Source organism: Chiloscyllium plagiosum, chromosome 24 (genome assembly GCF_004010195.1).
Source record: "Chiloscyllium plagiosum isolate BGI_BamShark_2017 chromosome 24, ASM401019v2, whole genome shotgun sequence".
NCBI lineage: Eukaryota > Metazoa > Chordata > Chondrichthyes > Orectolobiformes > Hemiscylliidae > Chiloscyllium > Chiloscyllium plagiosum.
In genome coordinates this window covers 23,180,051-23,205,148 of record NC_057733.1, presented here as the reverse complement: position 1 = coordinate 23,205,148, position 25,098 = coordinate 23,180,051, and the positions used below count along the sequence as shown (strand labels likewise).

General features: G+C 41.2%; 2 protein-coding genes across 5 annotated transcripts in view; one reads left to right on the top strand and one right to left on the bottom strand.

Annotated features, from left to right (window-relative positions):
- Positions 1-25,098, bottom strand: part of acsf2 (acyl-CoA synthetase family member 2) — a 181,656-nt gene that overhangs the window by 62,223 nt on the left and 94,335 nt on the right. The window lies entirely within an intron of this gene.
- Positions 4,153-23,133, top strand: chad (chondroadherin). The gene is made up of 4 exons (XM_043714580.1): positions 4,153-5,288; positions 16,647-16,810; positions 20,294-20,436; positions 23,060-23,133. The coding sequence occupies exons 1-3, from the start codon at positions 4,518-4,520 to the stop codon at positions 20,430-20,432; spliced, it is 1,074 nt and encodes a 357-aa protein (XP_043570515.1). The 5' UTR covers positions 4,153-4,517; the 3' UTR covers positions 20,433-20,436; positions 23,060-23,133.

Below are 25,098 nucleotides of genomic sequence, written 5' to 3'. Positions count from 1 at the left end.
AGAAACTGGTGAATTCAATGTTGAGGCCAGGTGGTTTTAGGCTCCTGAAGTGGAAAATGAGGTGTTCCTCCTCCAGTTCATGGGTAGCTTAGTTTAGGTGGTAGAGGAGGCCTAGAATAGACATGTCATGGGGGAAGTGGGAGGTGGAGTTGAAATGGATAGCTACAGGGAGGTGCGTTGGTTGCCACAAATGGACCAGAGATGTTCCCTGAACCGTTCCGTGAGTTTGCATTCGGTCACTCCAATGTAGAGGTGACCACATCGAGAGCAACGGATGCAGTAAATGTGGTTCGAGGATATGCAAGTAAATCTCTGCTGGATGTGGAATGATCCTTTGGGGACTTGGATGAAGGTGAGGAGAGAGGTGTGGGCATAGGTTTTGCCCTCTTACAGTGGAAGGGGAAGGTGCCAGGTGTGGAGAGAGGGTTGCTGGGGAGTGTGGAGCTAATGAGGAAGTCACGGAGGGAATGGTCCCTATGAAATGCAGATGGAATGGGGAGGGAAATATATTTTTGGTGGTGGGGTCTGATAGTAGGTGGCGAAAATGGCAGAGGATGATATGCTTGATTTGGAGATTACTGAGGTAGAATGTGAGGACCAGGCAGATTCTATCCTTGTTGGAGTTTGGGGACATGTATGGTTCAAGGGCAGAGGTGCAGGAGATGGAGTAGATGCAATTGAGGGTATCAGTGATAACAGGGGAGGGGAAATTACAGTCCTGGAAGTAGGAGGACATTTGAGGTGTCCTGGAGTGCAATTACTCATCCTGGGAGCAGATACAGCAGAGGCAGAGGCATTGGGAATAAAGGATTGCATTTGTATGGGGGAGGCAGGGGTTGGTGAGAGGAGGTGTAGTCAATTTAGCTCTGGGAGTTGGTAGATTTGAAGTAGATGTCGTGACATGTCCCTTCTGGGCATCCTGCACTGCTTAAACAAGGCCACCTACCAACTGGAGGAGGAACACCTCAGCTTCTGCCTCAGGAGTCAACAACCACACAGCCTCAACATTGAATTCACCAGTTTCCAAATCCACCCTCTCCCCCCCTCACCCCATCCCCAGATCCAACCCCCCCCCCAACTCAGCTTCACCTTCTTGACCTGACCTACCTTCCTTCTCACCTGTCCACTCCATACTTCCCATCAACCTATCACAATTACCTCCTACTTTTGCCACCTATCACCATCCCAACTACCTTACCCCTAGCCCCACTCCCTTCCCCCTATTTATTTCTCAGCCCCCTTCCACCTTCCCAGTCCCGATGAAGGGTTAAGCCCGAAATATCGATTCTCTTACTCCTCAGATGCTGCCTGACCTGCTGTGCTTTTTCCAGTGCCACACTTTATCAACTCTGACTCTCCAGCATCTACAGTGCTCACTATCTCCTTGTTTTTCATTTTCCCAGTCAGTCGAATCGCCAACATAAATCACACTACTGATAAATAATCTGCAATATTTGCCCACAGTGTTAAATTTAAAGATGAGCTGTGGATCAAAACCACAGGCATTACATAACGCTCAGTTCGCATTGTATGGTGCACTGGTGGGACACTCTGATGAAAAGCTGGTTCTCATTTATAGTCAGATGTGAAATATTATGAGTAAATGGCAGATTGTGCCAGGACAGTGACACAATGGAGATATTCAGGTCCAAAACAGATCTTCCAACTGGGAATACGGTCCATAGCAAAACATTAACTCATTCATTGCATATTTTATCACTGAGTGGAAGAACCTCCAACAGTTTAGGCCAGATTTTAGTGGAATGGAGCAACTCACAACATGCCCCATTAGAATCAGGTACAACTGTATTTTTAGATTAAAATATGTTTGCTCACAATTTGTTGACAGTGAGATGATAATGGTGCAATGGGGACAACTGGAATCTGGGACCAAAGTGCATAATGGGACAAACAGTATCTCTTTAACCAATTAAATTATTAGGACTGAGAAATAAAAGGATGAAAATCAGAGAGAAGGGTGCTAAATCAGATGCAGAAAGAGAAATAGAGAGAAAGAATGACAGGATTAAGAGAGAAAAGAAAAACTATGATTTTTTTTAGATCTCTTAAAAGAATTAATAGTGTGAAGGAATAAGTCTTCTCATTTCCAGTTGTTCAGCTTTTGGATCAGTGAAGTCGATTGTCAATGTTCAACGTTAGCAACATTTTCTGGTGAATTTGATAAGAAATGAATGTGCAGCAATTATATCATCACTAGGAGGCTAAGCATGAGATGCAGTTTTGCAAAGACAACACAGGAAAGACGAAAATTGATCTACAACTTGTAATAATTCACAATTTCATGTGGGATTTCTTAGTCATCAAAAGTTGCTGATCAATCTGTTCATTAAATAACACCATGCACTGTTCAAACTTTGTTTCAGCAAAGCCCTTTATCTAGTGAGGTCATATTGGACAGATGGCAATTGTGATCACTCTGTACAAATCCTAAATCTCTCATCCTGGTGAAGTTATAATTCCAGGCATCACAAATCATAGCCAAAATGTTGTAACCCCATTGAGATGGCTGTTACAAATCCCATGGCACGATTTTAAGAGTGGAATTTGCCTAACATTCATCTCTCGGACACCTCCATTGAAGACAGATTAATTGGTCCTTCTTTAAGTTGCTTTTTTTGGGATCTTGCTATGGTGCTGACCATACCTGCCAAATAACATGTTCATAAATACAATTTTACGTAAAGATTAACTAATGTTAACATAAAATTGATTTCTTCCAATATATCAATATCGTACAAATCGAATACAAATAGTGGGCATTTCTTGTATAGGCAATATATTAATACTGGAGGAGAAAGTGAGGACTGCAGATGCTGGAGATCAGAGCTGAAAATGTGTTGCTGGAAAAGCGCAGCAGGTCAGGCAGCATCCAAGGAGCAGGAGAATCGACGTTTCGGGCATGAGCCCTTCTTCAGGAATGAGGAACCTTCCGAAACGTTGATTCTCCTACTCCTTGGATGCTGCCTGACCTGCTGCGCTTTTCCAGCAACACATTTTCAGCAATATATTAATACTAACTTGATGCCACAAAGTTTTCTCGCACTCAGTAAATCAACGCCTTCTTGCAAGCTTCTGCTCCTATTGACAAGATTTATTGTATTGTCTAACCTAGAATGTCAGCAATGTGGATGTGTAGCTCTCTGTTCCTCCATATAAGCAATACATAAATATTGTGCACTGCAGCCCCTGTATAGATCCGCAGAGGACACCACTAGTGACATTCTGTCCATTTGATTACATATCTAGTGTCTCCTACCTCCATCCATTCCCTATCCAAGCCAATAGGTTGCCTCCAATTCCATTTGCTCTCAAGCATTCTGTAACTCTTTTCCATAGTGATGAATTAATGGACAAAATTCCATCATACCCAGTGAAGAAGCAGTGAGACACATGAGAACAGAGACAGAAGAAAATCTGAACTAAACCTTTGAAAAAGCTAACATGAAAATAAACTTGGAAAGGCACATTGCAAGGAAAGCTTGAATTCCACATTAGTTATATAAGGTATGAGCTAACTTCCCAAAAATGTGTTGTTTTTTCTGTCTGTAAAATGTGGTCTTTCTTGCCTTTGCAAACTATTTTGGAAGCTGGGACTGTCTCTCTTTTTTCAGCACATTTTAAGATCTGGAGGATTAATAAGCCATTTCACAGATTACATAAATATGAAAGACAGGCACAGCTCCAGCAGCAGCAAGCTGGTGCACAGACCTTGCCAAATCCCTGACAGTCAGAGCCTTTTTTCTCAAATTTTAAAGAGGGAGAAACCAGAGGGGAAATAATTTTCTTGCTATTTTTGTTGAGTGTTTTGTTTAAATTAAAAGCCACTTCCAGAAGCACACAACATACCTGTAGGTTACTGATCTTAAAATTTCACCTTTTTTAAAGGATGTAAGCTCTCTGCACTGGCCACGACTGCATGCTTGATTAGTTTGCCATACACGACTGAGAGTTCGTTTCCCATGTGGTGGGAGAGAAACAGAGGGAATATATTTCAGGTCAGTGACCTTTCAGAGTTCTGACCAAGGGTAATCGACCTGAACCTGAACTCTTCCTCTCCCCAAGAGGATGTCAGACCTGCTGAGTAATTTCAGTATTTTCTTTTCTGATTTGCAGTGGTTTGCTTTTCGATTTAAGTCTCTTCTGTGCTCCCCTGTTTCTGTTGCTGCTGTCCAGATGATCAAGCCGAGGTGGATTTTGGAACTAAATCGAGATTGTGGCAAATTACAGGAGATGGATCCAACTGAGAGTACCTGGCTGTGTTTCGTCCGCCTCAATCTGTAACGCTTTGCCTTATTTACACACCCAAAGCAGGTCTCCTGCCTCTTGGCTTTTGCAGTGTTAAATGGTGAGCAGTTGGGGAGCAGTCTCCGCCTCTAAAGGTTCTATCCTGGAGCTGAGGTTTGCAGGTTATAAATAGCGGCTCTCTGGGTTGCAGTGTTCGCTCGGAGCTGCAGGATCCCTGCTCCCAGTGTGTGTGCGTGTCTCCTGGCCGGACAATGCATTACCTTAGCTGGCTGTTCCTCGCCCCGCTATTAGCCCTGGTGACAGCAGCTCCTCGCTGTCCCAGTGGCTGCCATTGTCTGGGGGACCTGCTCCACGTGGTGTGTGAGAACAGAGGGCTGAAGAAAATCCCAAGAGTTCCCAACAAGGTCCGGCTCCTGAGTCTGCAGCAGAACAACTACCCCATTCTCCCTTCCAATGGCTTCAGCTCCATGAAGGGCCTGGTTTCACTCCATCTCCAGGATTGTCACATCCGAGAGATCTCCCCCAATGCTTTCCGTGGGCTCAAGAAGCTCGTCTATCTGTACTTGTCCAACAATGAGATTAACACCATCAGGCCAGGTGCCTTCCAGGACCTCTCACAATTGACCTACCTCTACATGGACAACAACCGAATCAGTGAGCTCGCCAAGGGGCTGCTGAACCCGCTCAAGAGCTTGTTCCTGCTGCAGCTCTCCAACAACAGGATGCACCAGATCAAACCGGGCACCTTCGCTGGCGCTAAGGAACTGCGGTGGCTCCACCTCAGCGGTAATGACATGACCACCATCCTGCCCGGCGCCCTGGATGATGTTGAGAACTTGGCGACCCTTCACCTGGACAAGAACAAACTGAACAGCTTCCCGGCAGCGGCCCTCAGCAAGCTCAGGGTGGTCGAGGAACTGAAACTCTCCTTCAACTCCATCAGAACCATCCCTGACAATGCATTCCGCTCGTTTGGAAGATACGTCGAGCGTATGTGGCTCAACAACATGGGACTGGAGAGGGTAAGATGGTTTAGCTGGTTGTGCCGCTAGCACTGTACTCAGGGATAAGTGCAGTTCCAGGGATAGCCCGTTTGGCCAGATTCAGCGCCAGCTTCTGATTATCAAGAATAAAGTCTTCTAGTCTCACTTAGTGAGGCTATCCTGTAAGGGTTTGAGGAATCATGCTGGTTAAATCCGCTCACCGAGATGACTCGGATTTCACTCACGCATTGAGTGCTGGGCAGCGAGAGACCTAACAGTGAAACAGTGTGGCTGGCAGAGACTCTTGCTGCAATCCCCACACCACTCCATATAACAGATAGGAAACAGGTGGGACATCTTTCAACTCATTTATTAAGGTATTCCCCATCAATCCAAAGAAATTGCAAAGGCAAAAGGGAAAACACAAAATTATCACATTGCAGAAAGAGGCCATTCAGCCCCTCCTGTCTGTTCAGGATCTCTGCATGAGAAATTCACATAGTGTCACTCCCCTTCCTTCTCTGGGTGACTCTGCACTTCCTTCCTTTTCAGCAAACAGTCTAATATTCTTTGAATGATATGACTGAAGCTGCCTCCACCACACCCTTGAGCAGTACACTCCAGACCTTAACCACTTGTTGCACAAAAATAATTCTTCTCATTTTACTTTTGCCAACTATTTTAAATCAGTGCCTCTGTGTTCTTGATCCTTTCATAAATGAGTATAATTTCTTGCTATCCACTCTTTCCAGACAGGGCAGGAGATTGTAGACTGAATAATCAATCACTCCAAGCGATTTGGTAACTGTTTGTACCCCTGGGCTAGCCAAGGACTGAAGAGGAAGAATTTTGGACTAGAACCTTTGTAATCCTTCCAGGTGATATTTGTTTAGTCCACAGCTTGTGGCATCACTGCTGTGTTTTGTAATACAAAGCTTCTCAACTTGCAATGTTAGTGGCTGGATAGAAAATTAAACAATTTAAGTTTGCAGCAGCAACTTTTTTTGTTTCTGGGATGTGAGTGTCTCTAACAAGGCCAGCATTTATTATCTGTCACCAACTGCCTTTGAGAAATTAGTGGTGAGTTGCCATCTGTAGGTACATTCACAGTTTTGTGAGGGAGGGAGGTCCAGATTTTTAACCCAGTGAAAATTAAAGAATGGTGATATTGTTCCAAGTCAGGCTGGTGAGTGACTTGGACAGGAATTTACAGTGATGGTTTTCCATATATTTGGTGAATTTTTACTTTGAGATGTGACAGGTTTGAAAGGTGTTGTTGAAGGAGCCTTGCTAAGTTGCTGCAGTGCATCTTGTAGATGGTACACACTGCTAGCACAATGTGTCACTGGGGAAGGAAGTGAATGTTTAAAGTCATGAATGAATATCACTCAAGGCATGTTTTGTCCTGGATGATATTGAATTTCTTAAATGTTTTTGGAGCTGCACTCATCCGACAATTGGAGAGTATTCGATCATTCCCCTGACTTGTGGTTTGTACATGGTGCACAGGCTTTAGGGAGACAAGTGATGTTACTTGCTGAAGAACTATCAGTCTTTGACCTGTTCTTGAGCCAAAATATCTATAGGCTTGGTCGAGATCTGTTTCTGGTCATGGTAAGCCTCAGAATGTTGATAGTAGGGGATTCAGCAAAGGCAATGTATTTGGGATATCATGAGAAAATGGTTTGATTTCTCTTGTTGGAAATACTTGTATGGCACAAATGCTATTACCACTTTTCAGTCCATGCCCAAGTGCAGGTCAGATTTTGGTGAATGCAGGCACAGACTGATTCAGTATCTGAGGAGTTGCAAATGATACTGCTCACTGAACAATCATCAACAAATACCATCACTTCTGACAATATGTCAGATGGTAGGTCATTGATGAAGCAGTTGAAAATGGTGGGCCTAGGAGCCTGCTCTGTGGAACTAATGATGTGGAGCTGAGATGATTGGCCTCCAACAATCAAACTATCTGTCTTTATGTTATGCATGACTCTAACCAGTACAGAGTTTTCCCCGATTTCATGTTGCTAGGGCTCCTGATGCCACACTTGACCACATACTGCCTTGATGCACTTCCAATGACACTTTCCACTACTTTGCAGATAATTGAGATTAGAGTGATGAAACAATAATTGGCTGGATTGGATTTGTCCTGCCTTTGCAGACATGTCATTCCTGGGCAAATTTCTACTTGTTGGGTAGATGTCAATACTGTAACTATGTCTAGAGCACAAGTCTTCAGTATCACAACTTGCATCCTGTCAGGACCTATAGCTTTTGCTGTATCTAGCATCTTAAGTCACTCCTTAATATAATGTGGAATGAATCAAAGTATCTGAAGACCGGCAACTGTGATTGTGTGGATCACCGGAGAAGGCTGAAATGGACCAGCCTTTTCTTTTGCATTTACCTGCTGGGTCTTTCATCATTGAGGATAGGGATAGTTTTAGAACTTCCTCCTGATTACATCTATCTGACATTTCCCTGCAACCAGTTTTCTACAAATTGTATTCTATCACAACTGCTTTTATCAAGTGTGATTAATACCTTAGAATGTAGGATTGGCATTCCTGCAAAGAATTCATTACAACTTCCTGGTAAACTTCCAGTTAATTTTTCAGGATCATCAATGTAGTTGTCCACTGGTTTTGGTAAATGCACAATGCCAATGACTGGTTTCTTTGAAGTTTAGTGCCAGGTCTGCTCTGAATGAGTGTGTTTCAAATGGCACAATATTGAGGCAATGAATTGGCCTCAGTACCCCAGGATGTGTAAAGGCAAATAATCACCCATCAGGCCTCCTGCTCACCATCATTTGCCCTTTGGCACACGTTCGTGAGTAGAAAGGATGGTATTAAGCTATACTTCAGATCATAGTCAAACAGTCTGCTAATGCAATGTGAGTTTTTGTATGAAATTGTTTGCTTTGGAGGTCCTTGGAGGTTTTATAAAGCTGAGCCTAGCCGGTGTCAGTCCGTTTGGAACAGGGAAGAACAGTGACCTTAAAAAGGAGACATTTTGAAGAAAAAGAGTTTTTGAATTTATACAGTTCCTTTCATAATCTCAGGACATCCCAAAATGGTTTTCAGTGAATAAAATACTTTGAACTGTAGTCACAGCTATAAATTGGGATACATGGAATCCAACTGTGTACAGGAAGGCCCCATAAACAGAATTATAATAACAAGTGAATAATCCGGTTTTACTCATTCGTTTAAGAGATAATTGTTGACTAGAAGACAGAAATGTACTCGCTTTAAAAGAATGTTCTGGAATTCATCACTTCCACCCGAGACAGGACACTGAGAGGTAGCAACATTGCAATCTGAAGAGTCCATTGATAGCCACCAGTCTGGCCACAAAGGATTAGCAAACTGTCTTACTGTGAACTGCCGAAGTTTTTTTTTCCTAATTTATTATAAATGTTTCAAACTAAACAAATAAATAAACATTTCTCCAAATCCAAGTCTTTCAGGAGACTGTATGGATTATAAACATATGACACAAACCCAGCTCTGTGCAGCTTCATTAATGTCCACTGGGGTCTGTAATAAGTAGACCATTGAGTGGTGTGTGTTCCTGAAAGAAAGGCAACATTCAGGCATGTTTCTCCATGCTGAGGTAGATATTTGCTGCCAAGCACAGTCATGGGGTTTATTTGAAGTATTCTGGATTTACTCGAGCATATAAACACAATTCACTCTGTGAACAGAATTAACACTGTTCCAGATTACATTCAGACTGGATTTATTCTACATTCAGAGGTAAAGAACCACCTCTGCTTTTGATAACCTGTTATTTTCAACCCATTTTAATATGAGAGCTCAAAGCCTATAAAAAACTGCTCAAATGCATTTTGCCTTACAAAACAATTTGCACCATGATAGTCAACTTGCTATTAAGTATCACCTGGTGTAGCTCAGGAGCTCCACTCTGATATAGCAAAGAAAGACCTGGATTGAGAAGGTGCACAACTCACTGGCCACTGTTTTCGCTGAAGCCTTTTGTCATCCAATACATGTTTTGTTTCTGCTCACTTCTTTGAATGACCTTCCAAACAGTCACCCTCCTGAAGTCACAGTCATCAGCGATTGTCTCCCAGTTGTCAGTGCCAGCGTCCAACATTTTCATATCTCACTTGCAGGTATTCATGACCCAGAAACCAGTTCATCACATAGAAGGTCTTCAGGTATATGACTATCATCCATCTGATGAATGTGATTGAACCAGTGCAGACATTGCTGGCTTAGCAATGAGTGGACATTTATGAAATTACCATGCTCTAGAACATCTGAGGTGCTGACCTTGTCCTTTCAAGAAATGTTCAGGATATGTCTGAAAAAGTGAAGGTGTAAACTGCTTAGCTTTTTCTCCTGCCTAGTTTATGTTGCCACATTGTGGAGGAGATGCTGATAGGGGAGGTTTGGTAGACTCATGGTTTAGCATTCTCAGTTAGGTTATTGCTGTTCCACACTCCATTACTCAGCTTAGACATAATATTTTGTGATGTTTGTGCTGATTTCAGCATCATGTCACAGCTTGCTGGTGATAGTGGAACTTAGAGATGTGAAGCTAATAACAAACTCATGTGTCACATTGTCAATATAGCAGTGTGGCAGCATCATGTTCCTGATATTGAAGTTCAAACCAAACTCTCCACAAGCGTGAGAAAGTTTGCCCCTTTGCTGAAAAAGCTGGTTCTTGTCATGTGTTGCATTACCAGTGTACAGCAGTTCTCTGATGAGGACTAGCCACACCTTTGGATCTCAAGTGAGCAAGAATGACAAGCTTTCTATCAGTCCTGGTGTGCAGGTGGACACTCTCAGTTAATGACCTGAAGACAAATGACAGCAGTAAAAAGAAGAATATGCCAAGGATTATTGGTGCCTGAGCAGAATCCTTGTTTGACTGCAGTGCAGATTTTGAAGGGTTCCAATGTTATCCTGTCATTAGCTGACCTTATCAATCAAGTTGACATGAAGAGATGACATCACACTGAGCAGCTTCAGCAGGCAATCTTCTCATCAACAATAGATCACCTCTGCTCATAGGTTCAAATGCCTTAGTGAGATTAATGAAGACAATTTACAGTGATCTCCCTTGTTTACAGCATTATTCTTGAAGGTACTGGGTTGAGGAGTTCGTGTCAATTGTAGATCTTACGGTTCTGAAACCCACTGGGATTCGGGCAGATACATTCAGGCAGGACCTGCATCTGACAAGAGCGACACAGACAAATTTGTTTTCCCCACAATGCTCAACAGGGCAACACTCCAAGAGGCATTGCAATTGCTGCAGTTGCTTTTGCTTCCCAACCACCACCCCCCCAGCCCCCCACCCCACCACCCTAAACCCACATCCTTACAGCAGAAGCTGCGAAATTCCCACTGATGTCACAGGAATATGGTTTCCTATGTTTGCTGAGTTGAGATAACATTGCATCAACACCTATAGCATTGTCCATCATAAGTGAGTCAACAGTTTTGCTGAACTCTTCCACTATGGATAACCAGTTTTGTTTTTGTCAAGCGTTCCATAATCAGTGTTCTCCACACAGTTCAGTTCAAAGTAATGTTCCATCATGTCTTAAATTGTTTACTGCAGTTCATGATGACCTTACTTGTCTTTGGTTTCAATGAACCATTGTCTTTGCTGATGAATTAGTTGCTTTTTTGACCTATTCATATACATATCTATGACATTCCCTTGTTAAAGGATATCTAGATATTCTTGTTGAATTATCACTGAGAGCCACTGGCAAATGACTTTGCAATCTGTTAGACTTCAGTCTGAGTGATTCGTAGTGCATTCAGTTTTGAGAGATGATAAAAAAAGATACATTTTATTGAGATTATTTCCAAGAAATACCAATTCAAGGGCAAAACCAACATTTATATTTCTGTGAAAAGAGATGTTGATTGGTTGGCAAATAGACTGTGATTTGTGGAGAGATTGCCACGGAGAATGCAGCAGTTAATGATAAATTGACAGTGACAGGCCAGGTTTTGCCATTATTTTAAACCAGACAGTATAACTTTGATTGGTCAGGGCTTTGACCTGAGAAGTGAGCCAGCAAATGGCTGTTACCTATTTTGTTGAGGTGAAACTGGCACAGTGTATGTACATATTCTTTCTGTCATCAAAGAACAGAGCCCTGTGTGTTAATATACATATTAATAACAAGTCAATGAACTGTTGGTTTATATCCAGGTAGATATTATGACTCATGTTGATGTTTTGAATGGAAACATTTAAAATGTTTCATCCTAAGCCCAATACACACCACGCATTGATCTCTATCACATTCAACACTGATAGCCGTGTGATCTGAGAATGCTGTTCAGAAATTGACATCTGGTGATGATCAGCTCCAGCTGGTGCCATTTCCTGATTTTGAACATCTCTAGTACACTTGGAGGTGTGGTTTGTTCTGAAAGGTGTTAGTTACACAAAGCTCATGGTAACAGAAAAGCTCAAGAAAAGTTTCTCACCATTCTTATTTAGCGTTCTCAGGCCATGATCTCTGAGGCAAAAGGGCCATACCTGATGGTCCTTGCTCATTGTTGCACTGAAATCCTCTAACCTGTAAAGATATTCTGATATAAGGATTGTGCTGGTAGCAATGTCAAGCTCCTCATAGAACTTGTCTATCACTTTTGGATTGGATCACAGCTTTGAAGCACAGATATTCATGAGGTGAGCTGCGCAATTGAGTTGAAGCAGTTGGAGAGAACTTATTCTTAAATTATTGTGAGAGCGATCTACCATTGAGTGTAGTGAGTTCCTTATTACAAAGCCTACACCTTGCTCGTGCATTTCCTCTGAACACTTCTGCTGCCAGATGTAATGTTTTAATGTAATGTGTAATGTTTTTCTTTCAGTGAATCACTCTCGGAGAGCTCGTCTCTTGTAGGGATGCTATTTCCATGTTCAGCCTCTCAAGTTCCATGTCGATCACAGATGCCTTGCGTGCGTTATCAACCAACTGCAAGTCATCTGTCAATCCTGTCTGCACATGGTCCTGATGTTCCAGCTTGTCAAAGAGATGGCATCTCCTTTTTCTTTTTCATTGTTTGTTTGTTTGCTGGTGTGATGAATTCCGTCCACTTGTTGAGCACAGCCTCAAAGCTCCAAATACCTATTGAAGCTGGTCAACCGTGGAAGGTCAGCATATTATAGGCTGGAGGCTTCTCACCTAATGTAGTGGTGGTGGTCAATGACATGGTAGTTCCTTTCAACGTCTGGAGCCATAGTACTCATTATGTAAGGTTGGGTTTATCACTTGTGACTGCTGTCTCTCACTTTGTGTTATTGCAACAAAGCTGCAGTGGCCTCTCCAGGGTAGAAAATTTACTGAGACTCTGGATTGATCATAAAGTTAGCCTCCAAATTGAGTATAAAATAATGTAAGGCACAACGTTTGTTCTGAACTGATTGCAGGAGTTTCCATAAACAATGTCATAATTCGACATTAGTTTGCCTTCCTGTGCTTCTTTATGTTTTGGGGTTTCCGCCCTTAACTGTAACTTACATCTGTAAAGCAGTTTCCCACTTAGTTCAGACAGTTCTATCGTGAGGGCAATAACACTGATATTGCAGGATCAGTCCCCATACTGAGCAGGGTGTCTGTCCCAACTGAAATAATACTGAACTTTTATGACAGTTTTATACATCCATCAGATCAATATGAAGTGCTGATGGTGCAGTGAAGGGAGATGGCATGCTTTCTGTCTTTGTGTGCCAGTGTTCTTCTCATTTTCATTCCACACTGCTGGCTAGCAGCAATGCAAAAAAGACAGCTGAATGTGTAAGTCTCTCCCTGTCAGTGCACAACCTCTCTATCAGCAAATCTTCAGCTGTCCCTCTGCATAGTGCCGTATGGAAACTGGGTCACTTATGGCCCAGGCTAAAACTTCAGTGGAAATAGAGGAAGTTTGATCCCCAAATATAGAAAATGGACTTCCAGTGGCATGTGGATATGCCCTGACACTCAAGAGCCACATACCTACCTAAGGGGAAGTAGTTTTACTCAAGAGTCTATGCATGTAATTATCCTGTCATGTTTGCCTCAAGGAAATTTGATTTCAGTTGTGCATCTGTGTAAATATGGAAGTATGACTCAAAACACAAAACACATTAAAGTTCTGAACTGTAAGAATCCTACAGAAATATGTATCACATTAGGTTCAAGATCTCACTAAATGCAATATAAACACAGTACCTGTTTATAAGATAGTGAGTGAACAACACAGAGATCTTTGAAGGTCAAGCTCCATATCTTCACTAATGTGGTCTATTACCCTTCATCGTCACACATATAGAACTGAGGGGGCAAAGGAGATCAATCCTTTTTTACTGATGTTAGGGGCTGATAATTTGTCTGAAATGTAATGAAGTTATCAAAATGTACTCCTACCTCTATTTGTTTTTATTTCTCCCACTCATTTGTGCTCAGATTTTCTCATCACTGCAACACATAAGAAACTAAACGGAAAATAGGTCATGATTTATTCCAACCCCTTTCCACTCTCAATTTGGGAAGGCAATTGTACAGTGACTTCATTATTAAACAAGATTGATGTTTTGGGTAAATGTGTATTCAAATGCCACCAAAATTTGAATAAAAAACAAAAGATTCTGTCAGTTTAACATTCCTCAAGCTCAGAACAGCAATTAATGGCATTAAAATTGAGACTTTGGCACTTTCCTGTTATATTAAGCTAAACGTGTGGAGGTTAATGATAGGTGTTGCTGCTGACCTGGTGAAATCACCGAACATTGGACTTTTAATCCTTATTTTCTTCCTTTCGTTGCACCCATTTTCCTATGCCTTTGGGAGTTACCCCCTTCCATGGTACTGCGTAGGAAACAAACTCATAACATTTGAACCAATCACTGGGGCCAGTAGATTATATGCAATACAGCAACAGATGGACAACCCAGCACAATTAGGGTTTGACCTTGTATTTCCCCCTTTCTGCCAGTTCCAGACACAGGACACTTAAAAATATGCAAAAGATATACCATTTATTGAAGGAACTTAATTACTTTTTGAATGAAAAAGCACTCTCATGTCCTACTACTCTGAACAACAGCAGGCATCCAAGATAGAATTTCAGTGGAAAATTCCACTCGCTGTGACTTCACACCAAAGGGCAAGTTTTATAGTTTCAGTGCTATAATATAGCCAGTGATTGCAAGCAGTAGTCATAGCCAAGACTGAAAACAGTTGAGAAAATTGTTTTCAGATTTTCAGGTCAGGTTTTGCCAACCTGAAACATGAAGACAGAGGAGTTACTGAGGTCTTTGGATTAACTCTTTAGTTGCTGAATTTTATTCCACTTATGAGCATGATCAACTCATGCATACGTTTCATTTTACTCAACTGAAGGTTCTGGGGGACAATTGAATCATTGTGAGTATTATTAGGTACCCTTGTCAACATAGCCAAGTTTAATCCAAAATTGGACTGGGGATACCGGCAGACATTTTAGTTACATAGGATTCCACAGATCATCATTTTCACTCAACATCCACTCTTGCCAAAGTGATGGAGTTGAAGCCCGACTTGGTGTTCTCTTCTTTCTGGCTCAGATGTGTAGACAAATTGGAAGTCAACAGCAGACCTGATTCAAATGGACTCAGTCAGCACAGACTGGAGATAAAACTGGCTGTCTGCAGGTTTACACTGATTAGTATTAGCCATGACCTTCAATCAAAACGTCATCACAATCATTAAATAAAGGTCAAAATTAATGCATGTCCAATTTTCCTTCTTTAATTACTTATTTAATGGGTAATCTCAAGGTTATGGCCTTTACTTGAAAGTGATCCAAAGACACAGTAGCAAGTTGTAAAAAGGACCTGAATGAGTCTGATCATTTGGAGGAGGGAATAATAAATATTGCCAAATTGTTGTAGAAACCCAGCAATTCAACAATATCATTTATGAGGAATAATCCCAACCTCCATCTACCTGGTCTGACCTATAGGCAACTGAGAGATATGAGGAATGGGAAATAAATTAATCTAAAATGCTCTAACTGGTACCATTGGTTATCCTCCCTTCATCCTGCTCCACTCTATTTCATGGAAACTGAAATATCTGTACTTCCACAATCCCCTCAAATCTCCAAGCTAAATATTCCTCCTAGCAACCTGGCATAAGCAAAAGATTATGCTGCTTCAAAAGAAATGTAAATCAAAACTTTTAATCACCAATTAAACATTGAGGTTTGTTTTTGATAATAAATATTACACACCGTGAACATTTGAGAAATTTCATTTAGTTTTGCTTGTGTTTCTGTGCTGATGATAGTTGTCAGAACTGGTAGCGAACATCACTGTGCTCCATCCTTTTGGTGTCCAATGGGATAGCAGGATTGACATGGCAGAGTCTACTTAGTGAAGATTTACTTCATATTAGGAATTCCTACACTTACTGGCTGTAAGTAAATTCCAATTCTACAATCCATTCAAGAGCTCCTGTTAATGTGATATTTGACTAGGTTGAAGAGAGAGAGCCTCCTTCAGTGTTGTACAGAATAAGGCATCAGAATATTTGTAGCCTTATGTCCTGCTCATATGCGGCCCTCAGTTGACTTACTACTCCATCTGTCTCTGTGCCTCCACTCATGGCCTATGGGTTTCCCACTATCAAGGGTGGCTAGAAAGGTGGAGAATCAGAATCCACAAAAGAAATGAAATGGTCTTATTCAAATTGAACATCTGAATGGGATTATTGATCCTTTATTTCCTTTGTGTTCTTCTTGGGATGGTTGGACTTTGTTTGGTATCGATACACTGTGAGATGACATTACTGTAATTAGGAACTCACTGTTTGTGGGCAATCAGGCACATGCCCATGTCCTGCCACTGTGTATTGTGGCAACCTGAGACGAGTCCTCAGGTGCAACACTAGTTGGGCCTTTGACGAATTATTAGTCCTCCTACCATAAAGCTTTCCTATTGGTCCCTACCTCTGCCCCCAAATATGAATTTTAAACATTGGTGAGTAGATGTTCCTCAGCCAGTGCCACAACTGCAGCTTAGGTCGTCCATGACCTTTAATAATCAAAGCTTAATCTTATACCATACATCACAGATGCCATTCCCATACTATCAAGCATAACAGTGCTGTCTGACAATACTTCACCATGTCAGCATTAATCATTCCAACAGTCTATCAGTATTATATTGGTGTATAAATAGAAAGCTTACATATGCGACTGGAGTAGGTTGATTGCCATTTCTCTGGAGATATCAGCAGTTTTACACTTTAAGCAGTTATGTTGGTTAATTGAATTTTTAAAACTATTCTACACAATATGCACATCTTTGAAGAAGTAATTACATGAATTAAATGAGGTCTAACTAAACTGTTGTGCTTAGTTTTCAGATGGAGCATTCAATGGCGTCACCGGCCTGTCAGCCCTCCACCTGAATGACAACAAATTGGAAACTCTACCTTCAAACCTCGTCTTGACCAAAATGAAGAACATGACTCTCTCCAACAATCCCTGGCATTGTTCCTGTCCACTTGCTGCAGTACGAAGGTAAACTACTTACTAAGTCCAGCTCCAAATTCCTTTTAAAACTAACCTTTGAGCAAGTGTCCAGATTTCTATATATTGCACATTTATGACTATATGGGACCTAAGGTGGCTGCATGGTAATTGTTCCTCCCAGAGAAGTTTTATTACCCAGTCTGTATTAAATATAATCACTTGCCTTCCTCCTTACTACCATCTCACATCCAAGCCATTGGACATTTCATTTTCTCAGATTTTTCATGTCTTCTACTGCACAGTTAAGCCATCAGCTGTTGAAGCCTTAATTTGTAGAAACAACTCAGATGAGTCCCCAAGCTTCTCCATAATCACTGCCATAAATTTTAATCAAATAAGCTTGACCACAACTGAGACAATAAATGCTAAAAGACTCACCATTTACAATGCTTCTGCTAACTTGTGTAGTTCTCTAGCAATTGCCACTCTTCCAGTCAGTTACCTCCTTACAGAATGCAACCATTTCAATTTTGGTTTGTAATAAGAACAAAGAAAAAAATAACAATAGATCACAGGTACAGGCCTTTCAGCCCACCAAGACTGTACCAACACATGATGCCTTTTTAAACTAAAAACCTTTTGCCTCTACGCAGTCTGTATCCCTCTATACCCGGCCTATTCATGTGTCTATCATGATGCCTCTTAACCATTGCTATTGTATCTGCCTCCACCACCTTCTCTGGCAGAGCATTTCGAGAATTTACCACCCATTGTATAAAAAAAACTTGCCTCTTACGTTTCCTTTACCCCCTTTTCCCTTAAATCTATGTCCCCTAGTAATTGACATTTCTACCCTGGGAAAAAGACTCTGACTATCCATTCTATCCTTGCCTTTCATAATTTTGTAAACTTCTATCAGGTCGGCCTTTATCCTTCAACATTCAAGTGAAAACAAACTAAATTTGTTCAATTTTTTCTCATAGCTAATACCCTCCAAACCAGGCAATATCCTGCTAAACTGTTTCGGCAATCCTCTCCAAAGCCTCCACATTCTTCTGGTAGTATGGTGACCAGAACTGTGTGCAATATTTCAAATATGTCCTAACTAAACTTCTATACAACTGCAGTATAACTTGCCAATTTTTATACCCTACTCTCTGACTGATGAAGTCAATCATGCCATATGCCTTCTTGACCACATGATCCACTTGTATTGCCACTTTCAGCAACCGTGGACCTGTACACTTAGATCCTTCTGTATGTTGATGCTACTGAAGCTTCTGCCATTTACTGAAAATGGCTCTCCTACATTAGATCTCCCAAAATACATCATCTTTCACTTGTCCAGATTAAACTCACTTGCCATTTCTTCGCCTATATCTCCAGCCTGTCCATATCCTGCTGTATTGTATGGCAATCCTCATCACTATCCACAGCTCTGCACTATCTTTGTGTCATATGCAAACTTCCAATCAAGCCATTTATATTCTCTTTAAACAATTGGGGTCCAAGCACTCATCCCTGTGCAACACCACTAGTCACAGATCTCCAGTCAGAAGAACACCCTACCACTGCTACTCCCTGTCTTCTATGACTGTAGAAGTTCTGTATCCATTTTACCAGCTCACCACAGATCCCATGTGGCTTCACCTTTTCTATCAGCCTGCCATGAAGGACTTTGTCAAAGACCTTGCTAACTTCCTCAAAAAACCCAAGCAAGTTTGTGAGACATGACCTTCCTGCTCAAAGCCATGCTAACAATGCTAATAAGTCCATATTTTTCCAAATGTGAGTAAATTATATCCTTAAGAATCTTCTCCAATAATTTCAGTAGCACTAACATAAGGTTTACTGGCTTGTAATTTCCTGGATGATCTCTGTTGCCGTCTTAAACAAAGGAACAACATTTGCTGTTCTCCAGTCCTCTGGGACCCTTCCTATGACTGAAAAGGATATAAAAAGATTTCATATAAGGCCCCTAAAAATTTCTTCACCTGCCTCCCTCAGCATTCTGGGATAGATCCCATCAGACCCTGGGGACATGTCTACTTTAATACTTTTCAAAACACCCCAAACCACCTCCCTTTTTATAATGACATGCCCTAGAATGTCAACATACCCCTCCCGAGATTCACCATCTACCATGTCCTTCTCCTTTGTGAATACTGATGCAAAGTATATCGTACTGAAGAATCTGTACCTATATACCTTGTACCTAAGATGGCACCGTAAGTGGTGACTTGTGAACTTTTCACTGTACACTTTTGAATACATGTGACAATAAAGCTAATTCATTCATTCAAGTATTCATACAGGCCTCATCCACTCTCTCTGGCTCCAGGTATAAATTTCCTCCTTTGTCCCAGAGTCGACCTACCCTTTCCCTAGCTACCCTCTTGTTCCTTATGGGATATATAAAACACTTTGGGATTTTCCTTAATCCTGTCTGCTTTGCCAGTCCATCATCTCAGAGTCCTACTCAAAACAACTGTATTCATGTAACACTGTTTTAATTGCAGAGTATCATGATTACACGAAGGTGAAATTGTGAGAACACTTTGACCTTAAAATGTGGAGTGATTCTCAAAATACACTCAAGTTATGTTGCATACATAATAGGAGAGATGCATCATTTAACACGGTTCGGAATAACAAAGCAGTGTGAGTTATATATAAGCTGGAAAATTTGTCCCAAAACCTAATTATGTTTGCATTGAAACTAAAGCAAAGAGGTATGAAGGAGAAAATGGAACATGAGCTAATTTCAATGGGATGAAGGGAAGTTAGGCCTTATCAATGTACTAGAAAAATATAATCTGACAGGGACCTAACACTGAGAGGGGCTTATTCAAAACGGAAAGGAAACAACACCAATGTTTGTTCGGTAGCTTGGCACAGACAGAGAGAGATGTGTTGCATCTGTTCCTCACCTCTCAGTTGTCCGTAACGAGATTTTATTTTAGAGGAATGTGTTAACCCCTTGAATGTTGTGACTTTATGGACCAGACACAAAACAGACTTTCTTCAAGTTTAAAAATCAAAAGACAGTATAAGTGTTTTCACAACACCCAAAATGTAATTACAATAACACTCAATCCTCACACATATTTAGTACATGCTTGTACAAGAACAAATGATTTCTAAAGCTGTAACATCCACATGTATTAATAACAGAGCCAGGCCACTTGTGCACACTGTCCTTAAGATTATGTTTGATTTTTAAGAGCCAAACGAATTTTATGATTCTCCGGAGACAACGGAAATGGGAGCATTTCTGGCTGTTTCAAATGAAATTGTGGCTAAGCTCCTGCAGTGAAGAAATATAATTTCGCAAGTCAACAAATTAGCCCCTCTTCTGTGTCTAGTATGACTTTTGAGGAAGAATGCTTCCTTGTGCTCAACAGAAAATAGCTTCCCTCTGACCTGCAAATTACAGACTGACCTACTAGGCAATCTTTGCTTAGTACACTGTCCTTTCATAAGAGAACAAGTCATGGATAATAAATTGCTGTCTCTGTTCTCCATACCTAGATGGATGGATACTAGCAGGATTCGTCCAGATGGTGTCTGTGCTTCTCCAAGTCAATACCGTGGTCAGCAGATCCGGGAAACCTCTGCCTTCAGAACTTGCCCAAGACGTGCAAAGCGTAACAAGAAGAATGCACTCTGAGCAGGTATGTGAGAGACTGGGTCAACACCATTAAAATGGATGCTTTCTAATTTTACTGCACAGGAAAGCTCCACCTTTACTCTGAGTTAATAGACCTCAGGCTGGGTGGTGTAATGGATGCTGTAACTGCAACAAATAAAACGTTAGAAATGTTACAAGACAGAAAAAATGGCTATTTAGCCCATTGTGTTTATACCAGCTGAATAAGATAGCCACCAATTCTAATTGTAGGTTACAATGCTTCAGATGCAGAACCAGGTTTGTTTCAAATGAGTTGATATTTCCACTCAGCCAAACTGGGCAGTGAATTTCACACAGTCACTATCTCCTTGGTGAATACATTTTTCTTTCTACCCCTTCTAATCCTTCTAGCAATCATCTTAAATTTTTTACTCTGGCAATTGTCTTCTCCACTTGGGCAAACAGGCTTTTCCTGTCCATTATGTCCAACCGTTTCATTATTTTGGATTTAATAAGGAAACAACCCTCTAAGGAACAATCTAAGGAAACAACCCTCACACATCCAGTCTTTCCATGTGCCTGCAATTTTTAAGCCCTGCCAACATACTCTGGAATCTTTTCTGTACTCTCAGAGTGTTGAACCCTATCTGTAATGTGGTGTCCAGACCTGTACAGAGAAGTCCTGTTGTCATCTAACCAGTATCTTGTATCTTAGCATTACATTCCTGCTTTTGTATTCAGTACCTTGCCCAATGAACGGAAGCATCCTATATGCCTTCTTTATCATCTTATCTATTTTCCCTGCCACCTTCAAGAACCTGTGGACATGCACTTCAAGGTTTACCACTTTGTCTACACTCTCAATCCCTTCCCATTTATTGTGCATGTCCTTGTTGTGTTTGCCCTTCTTAAATGCATACTTTGAGATTTTGTGTCAGAAGAATCTGCAATTAGATTTGAAAAGTTATTTGTGGGTCCAGTAAGGGCCATTATGTTTGTTTAGTGAAAACATGGATAACAGGGGGCAGAATATCCTCTTACATTGTTATAGTCATGTCTCAATTGGTAGTACTCTTGCCTTTTAATCAGGTGATTGTGTGTTCAAGTCCCACTTCAGGATTTAAGCACAACATTCTGGGCCATCACTTCAATTCAGTTCTGAGGGAATGCTGCATTGTTGGAGGTGTGTCTTCAAGTTGAGGAAACTCAATCAAAGTCTCTCAAGTTGATATGAATGATATGAATTATTCCACAGCTCTCGATCAAAGAAGAGCAGGCAGTTACCTGTGCCAATATCTATCCCTAAATCAATATCACATCACTGTTGTGAGAGCTCGCTGTGCACAAATTGGCTGCTGCTTTCCTTACATTACCACAATAATTGCACTTCAAAAGCATTTCATTGCCTGTAAGCATTTTTGGACATCCGGTGGTCAAAAACGAAGCTAGGCAAATGCAAGTCTATTTTCTTTCAAAATGTCAGGCAGGTAGAAATGCTTATTCCAAATAGCTTTTGGTCTCTGTTCAGTCAAGGAGGGAGGAGGACAATAGTGAGCTATCATTCTTGCATTTGCAATCTTGCAGTTCTGTTCCACTGAGCTCTGGCAATGCAACAGTGAAGTGCAAACCTGTACCTGGAGACTGGATCAGGTCTGGATGGGGTATGGCTCAGCCAGTGTGGACACTGGTTCGGTCTGAGTGGGGTATGGCTCAGCCAATGTGGACACTGGATCGATCTGGATGGGGTATGGCTCAGCCAGTGTGGACACTGGATCGATCTGGATGGGGTATGGCTCAGCCAGTGTAGACACTGGATTGGTCTGGATGTGGTAAGGCTCAGCCAGTGTAGATACTGGATTGGTCTGGATGCGGTATGGCTCAGCCAGTGTGGACACTGGATTGGTCTGGGTGGAGTATGTCTCAGTCAGTATGAACACTGGATCAATGTGTTTGGGATATGGCTCAGATGTTTTAGACTGGATAGGGATATGGGCTAGCCAGTGAGGGGGTGAGGGAATGAGACAGTCTGACTTGACATATTCTCTACAGCCAATAACTTGCTGAAACTAAATACCAAGGTTAATATCTGGGTGAGATGCTGATTCATTGTTACAGCCTGTGGAACTTGTATCCACAAAAACAATCAGGAATGATTCCATAGACTTAGCCTGCAGTTCTTTGATTTGAGAAGGTTGAGGGGTAATTTGGTTAAAATTTTGAAGGTGGTCAAGGATTTGAAAGGATTGACAGGGAGAAAGTATTTCCTCTGTAAGAAGAACCCAAAACAAGGGGTCTTTAGTTTAGTAAGAGAGGTGGATTGTTCAGGAGTGAAATCAGGAAGCACATCTTCATACAAAAGGTAGCAAAAGGTTGGAACTCTATCCCCCAGAAGACTGCAGATACTCAGGAGCAACTGGGCTTTTAAAGGTGAAATCAGCAATGTTTTTGTTGGGTAAAGATATCAAAGTGTGTGCAGCAAAGTTGAGCAAAAACAGTTTTTATAGATCATCTATGATTTAATAGAAATGGTAGAACAGGCTATAAGTGGTGAGTGTCCTACTGCTGTTCCTCTAATGGGAGAATTAGCACCAAGTTGTGGTACCTATTTGCTCAGAGGGATGTTCATCCCAAGTATAGTTCCCTGACAAGTTTTGTTTCTCCTGTAGGTGGTGGGAATGTCCGTCCTGGAGACTGACTCCTCGTTTGACAATACCAACTGCTGACTCCTCACAGCCACTTCCCGCACACACAGAAGGAATTTCTCAGTCACCATTGACAGTAATCGTGAATCAGCTACAAATTCCTCATAGCTTTGAAGAGCACGTAACGGATTGCAGCTTCAGCACAGCGATACCTCTTCACAGTCGAAGTGTGTGCACTCAAAATTCTCAGCGCTTAGAAACAGCAACGAAAATCGAGTAGCTAAACATAAAAATGGGGCAAACACGCTTCTAACTAGAAGCATCTCTTCCAAGTAAACATACACAGGCTTTGTCATGATTACTGTATTAATATATATATATATTCACATATATATTTATGTATTCATATAAGACATTTCCTGGGATCTAGATAATCTGTTGGAGATACTTCCTTCCAACCTTCCCTCACCCTTTTATTATTAATATTAACACAGTTAATATTACACCCTACTCCTCCACTGAAGTACCTTTTCGGGAGAGGGACAAGTGCATTGGGCCAAATGGTTCTTACCGATTCCTAACAAATACATTCAAATGTCTTTTGAAATTATGACAAATGACATGCTCCCAGTGCTTGTTCTGCCAAATTATTTTATAATTTACTGTCTGATTTGAAGTAGATTTGCTTAACTTGCCCGCTCATTTTCCATTCCCAACCCTAGAGTCACTTAAATATGATTGTAGACTATATCGTGGTCTCATCTTGTTAGCTGGTACCCAAGGGACATTACATTCAATTTTGATCCATAGTATTTACAAAGACAAAATATGATGGGTAAAGAAGCAAAACATTTTTGAGTTGCCTGCACTAATGCATCACCAATGTTTCAATGTTATATTTAAGCCAAAATAGGGTAGGGGGAGGGATGAATTCTGGATAAAGCAGTATTTGTGCACTTAGCTCTTCTGCCTCTTTAAAATAGCCCTATATAAATGAGTTTCAATGGTGTGCAAGTAAGATCCAATGCACCAAACTACTGCAAGTTGGCAATATCTCTCAGTTAGGCCAGAAGGTCTGGTCAGTATCAAAAATGAAAATATTTTACCCTTCATTAAGCCTAGTTGGGGTCATAACTTGATCCTAAAACTATGATCCATCAGTTAATACCGAAGTGTCATATCCTGATTATTAAAAGAAAAGTCTATTATTGTATTGCTTTAACTTTATTTTCATGGAATGGCATACTTCCCAAGGTAGAGGGTGAGTTAGCTGGACAGCTAGTTTGCAATTCAGAGTAACACTAATAATGTTGGTACAATTTCTACACCAGCCGAGGTTATTGTGAAAGATTCTCCTTCTCAACCTTTCCCCTTACTTGAGGTATGGTGACCCTCAGAGATTAAACCACCACTAGTCATTTCTCTCTAATGAGTGAGCATTCCTATGGTCTGATAGGACTCTGGTGATTTTACTATTTTTTTCGGTTCTTGGATAGCTTGGTGGGGAATTGAAGATTACTGCAACTGTGCATTGCAAGCCAGAATCTGCAGTACGCAGCCATCAAACTAACCAATAACCTCAAGTCATGTCAAAATTTGCTGATCCAAGTGACCAACAATGAAGTTCTCAATTATCTAGCCATACCTCTATCCAGCTTATACAGGCTAATTCTTGAAACTCTGTTCCCCTAGTGAATTTTATAAGGTGAGCAAACTCTGGTCACATTCCCAAAATTATTCCCTAAAAGATTTTACGAACCCAGGATAGCCAGAACTGTCACTCTCTCCTGTTCAGAGAGAGACCATTGATTGCATGTCTGTGAAAGAGACCAGACAAAGGAAGTTAACAGATCATAGCCGATAGTTTAAACAGCTTGAAATCCTAGTACCCAATTGGATAATCCTAATTCACCTGCAGGTTTATGACTTCATGAATTTATTTCATCAATTTAGTTCACACATTCAATTGTGAACTCACCTTTAGCTTTCCATCTTTTAAAAAAATTCAAAGACAGTGAGCATTGTGGGTGAGGTACTCACTGCATTTCTAAGCAGTGCACTGT

Coding starts and splice junctions, on each gene's coding strand:
- chad (XM_043714580.1), top strand. CDS start 4,518: ATGCATTACCTTAGCTGGCTGTTCCTCGCCCCGCTATTAGCCCTGGTG. Junction 5,289..16,646: donor ACAACATGGGACTGGAGAGG/GTAAGATGGTTT, acceptor TGTTGTGCTTAG/TTTTCAGATGGAGCATTCAA. Junction 16,811..20,293: donor CCACTTGCTGCAGTACGAAG/GTAAACTACTTA, acceptor CTCCATACCTAG/ATGGATGGATACTAGCAGGA.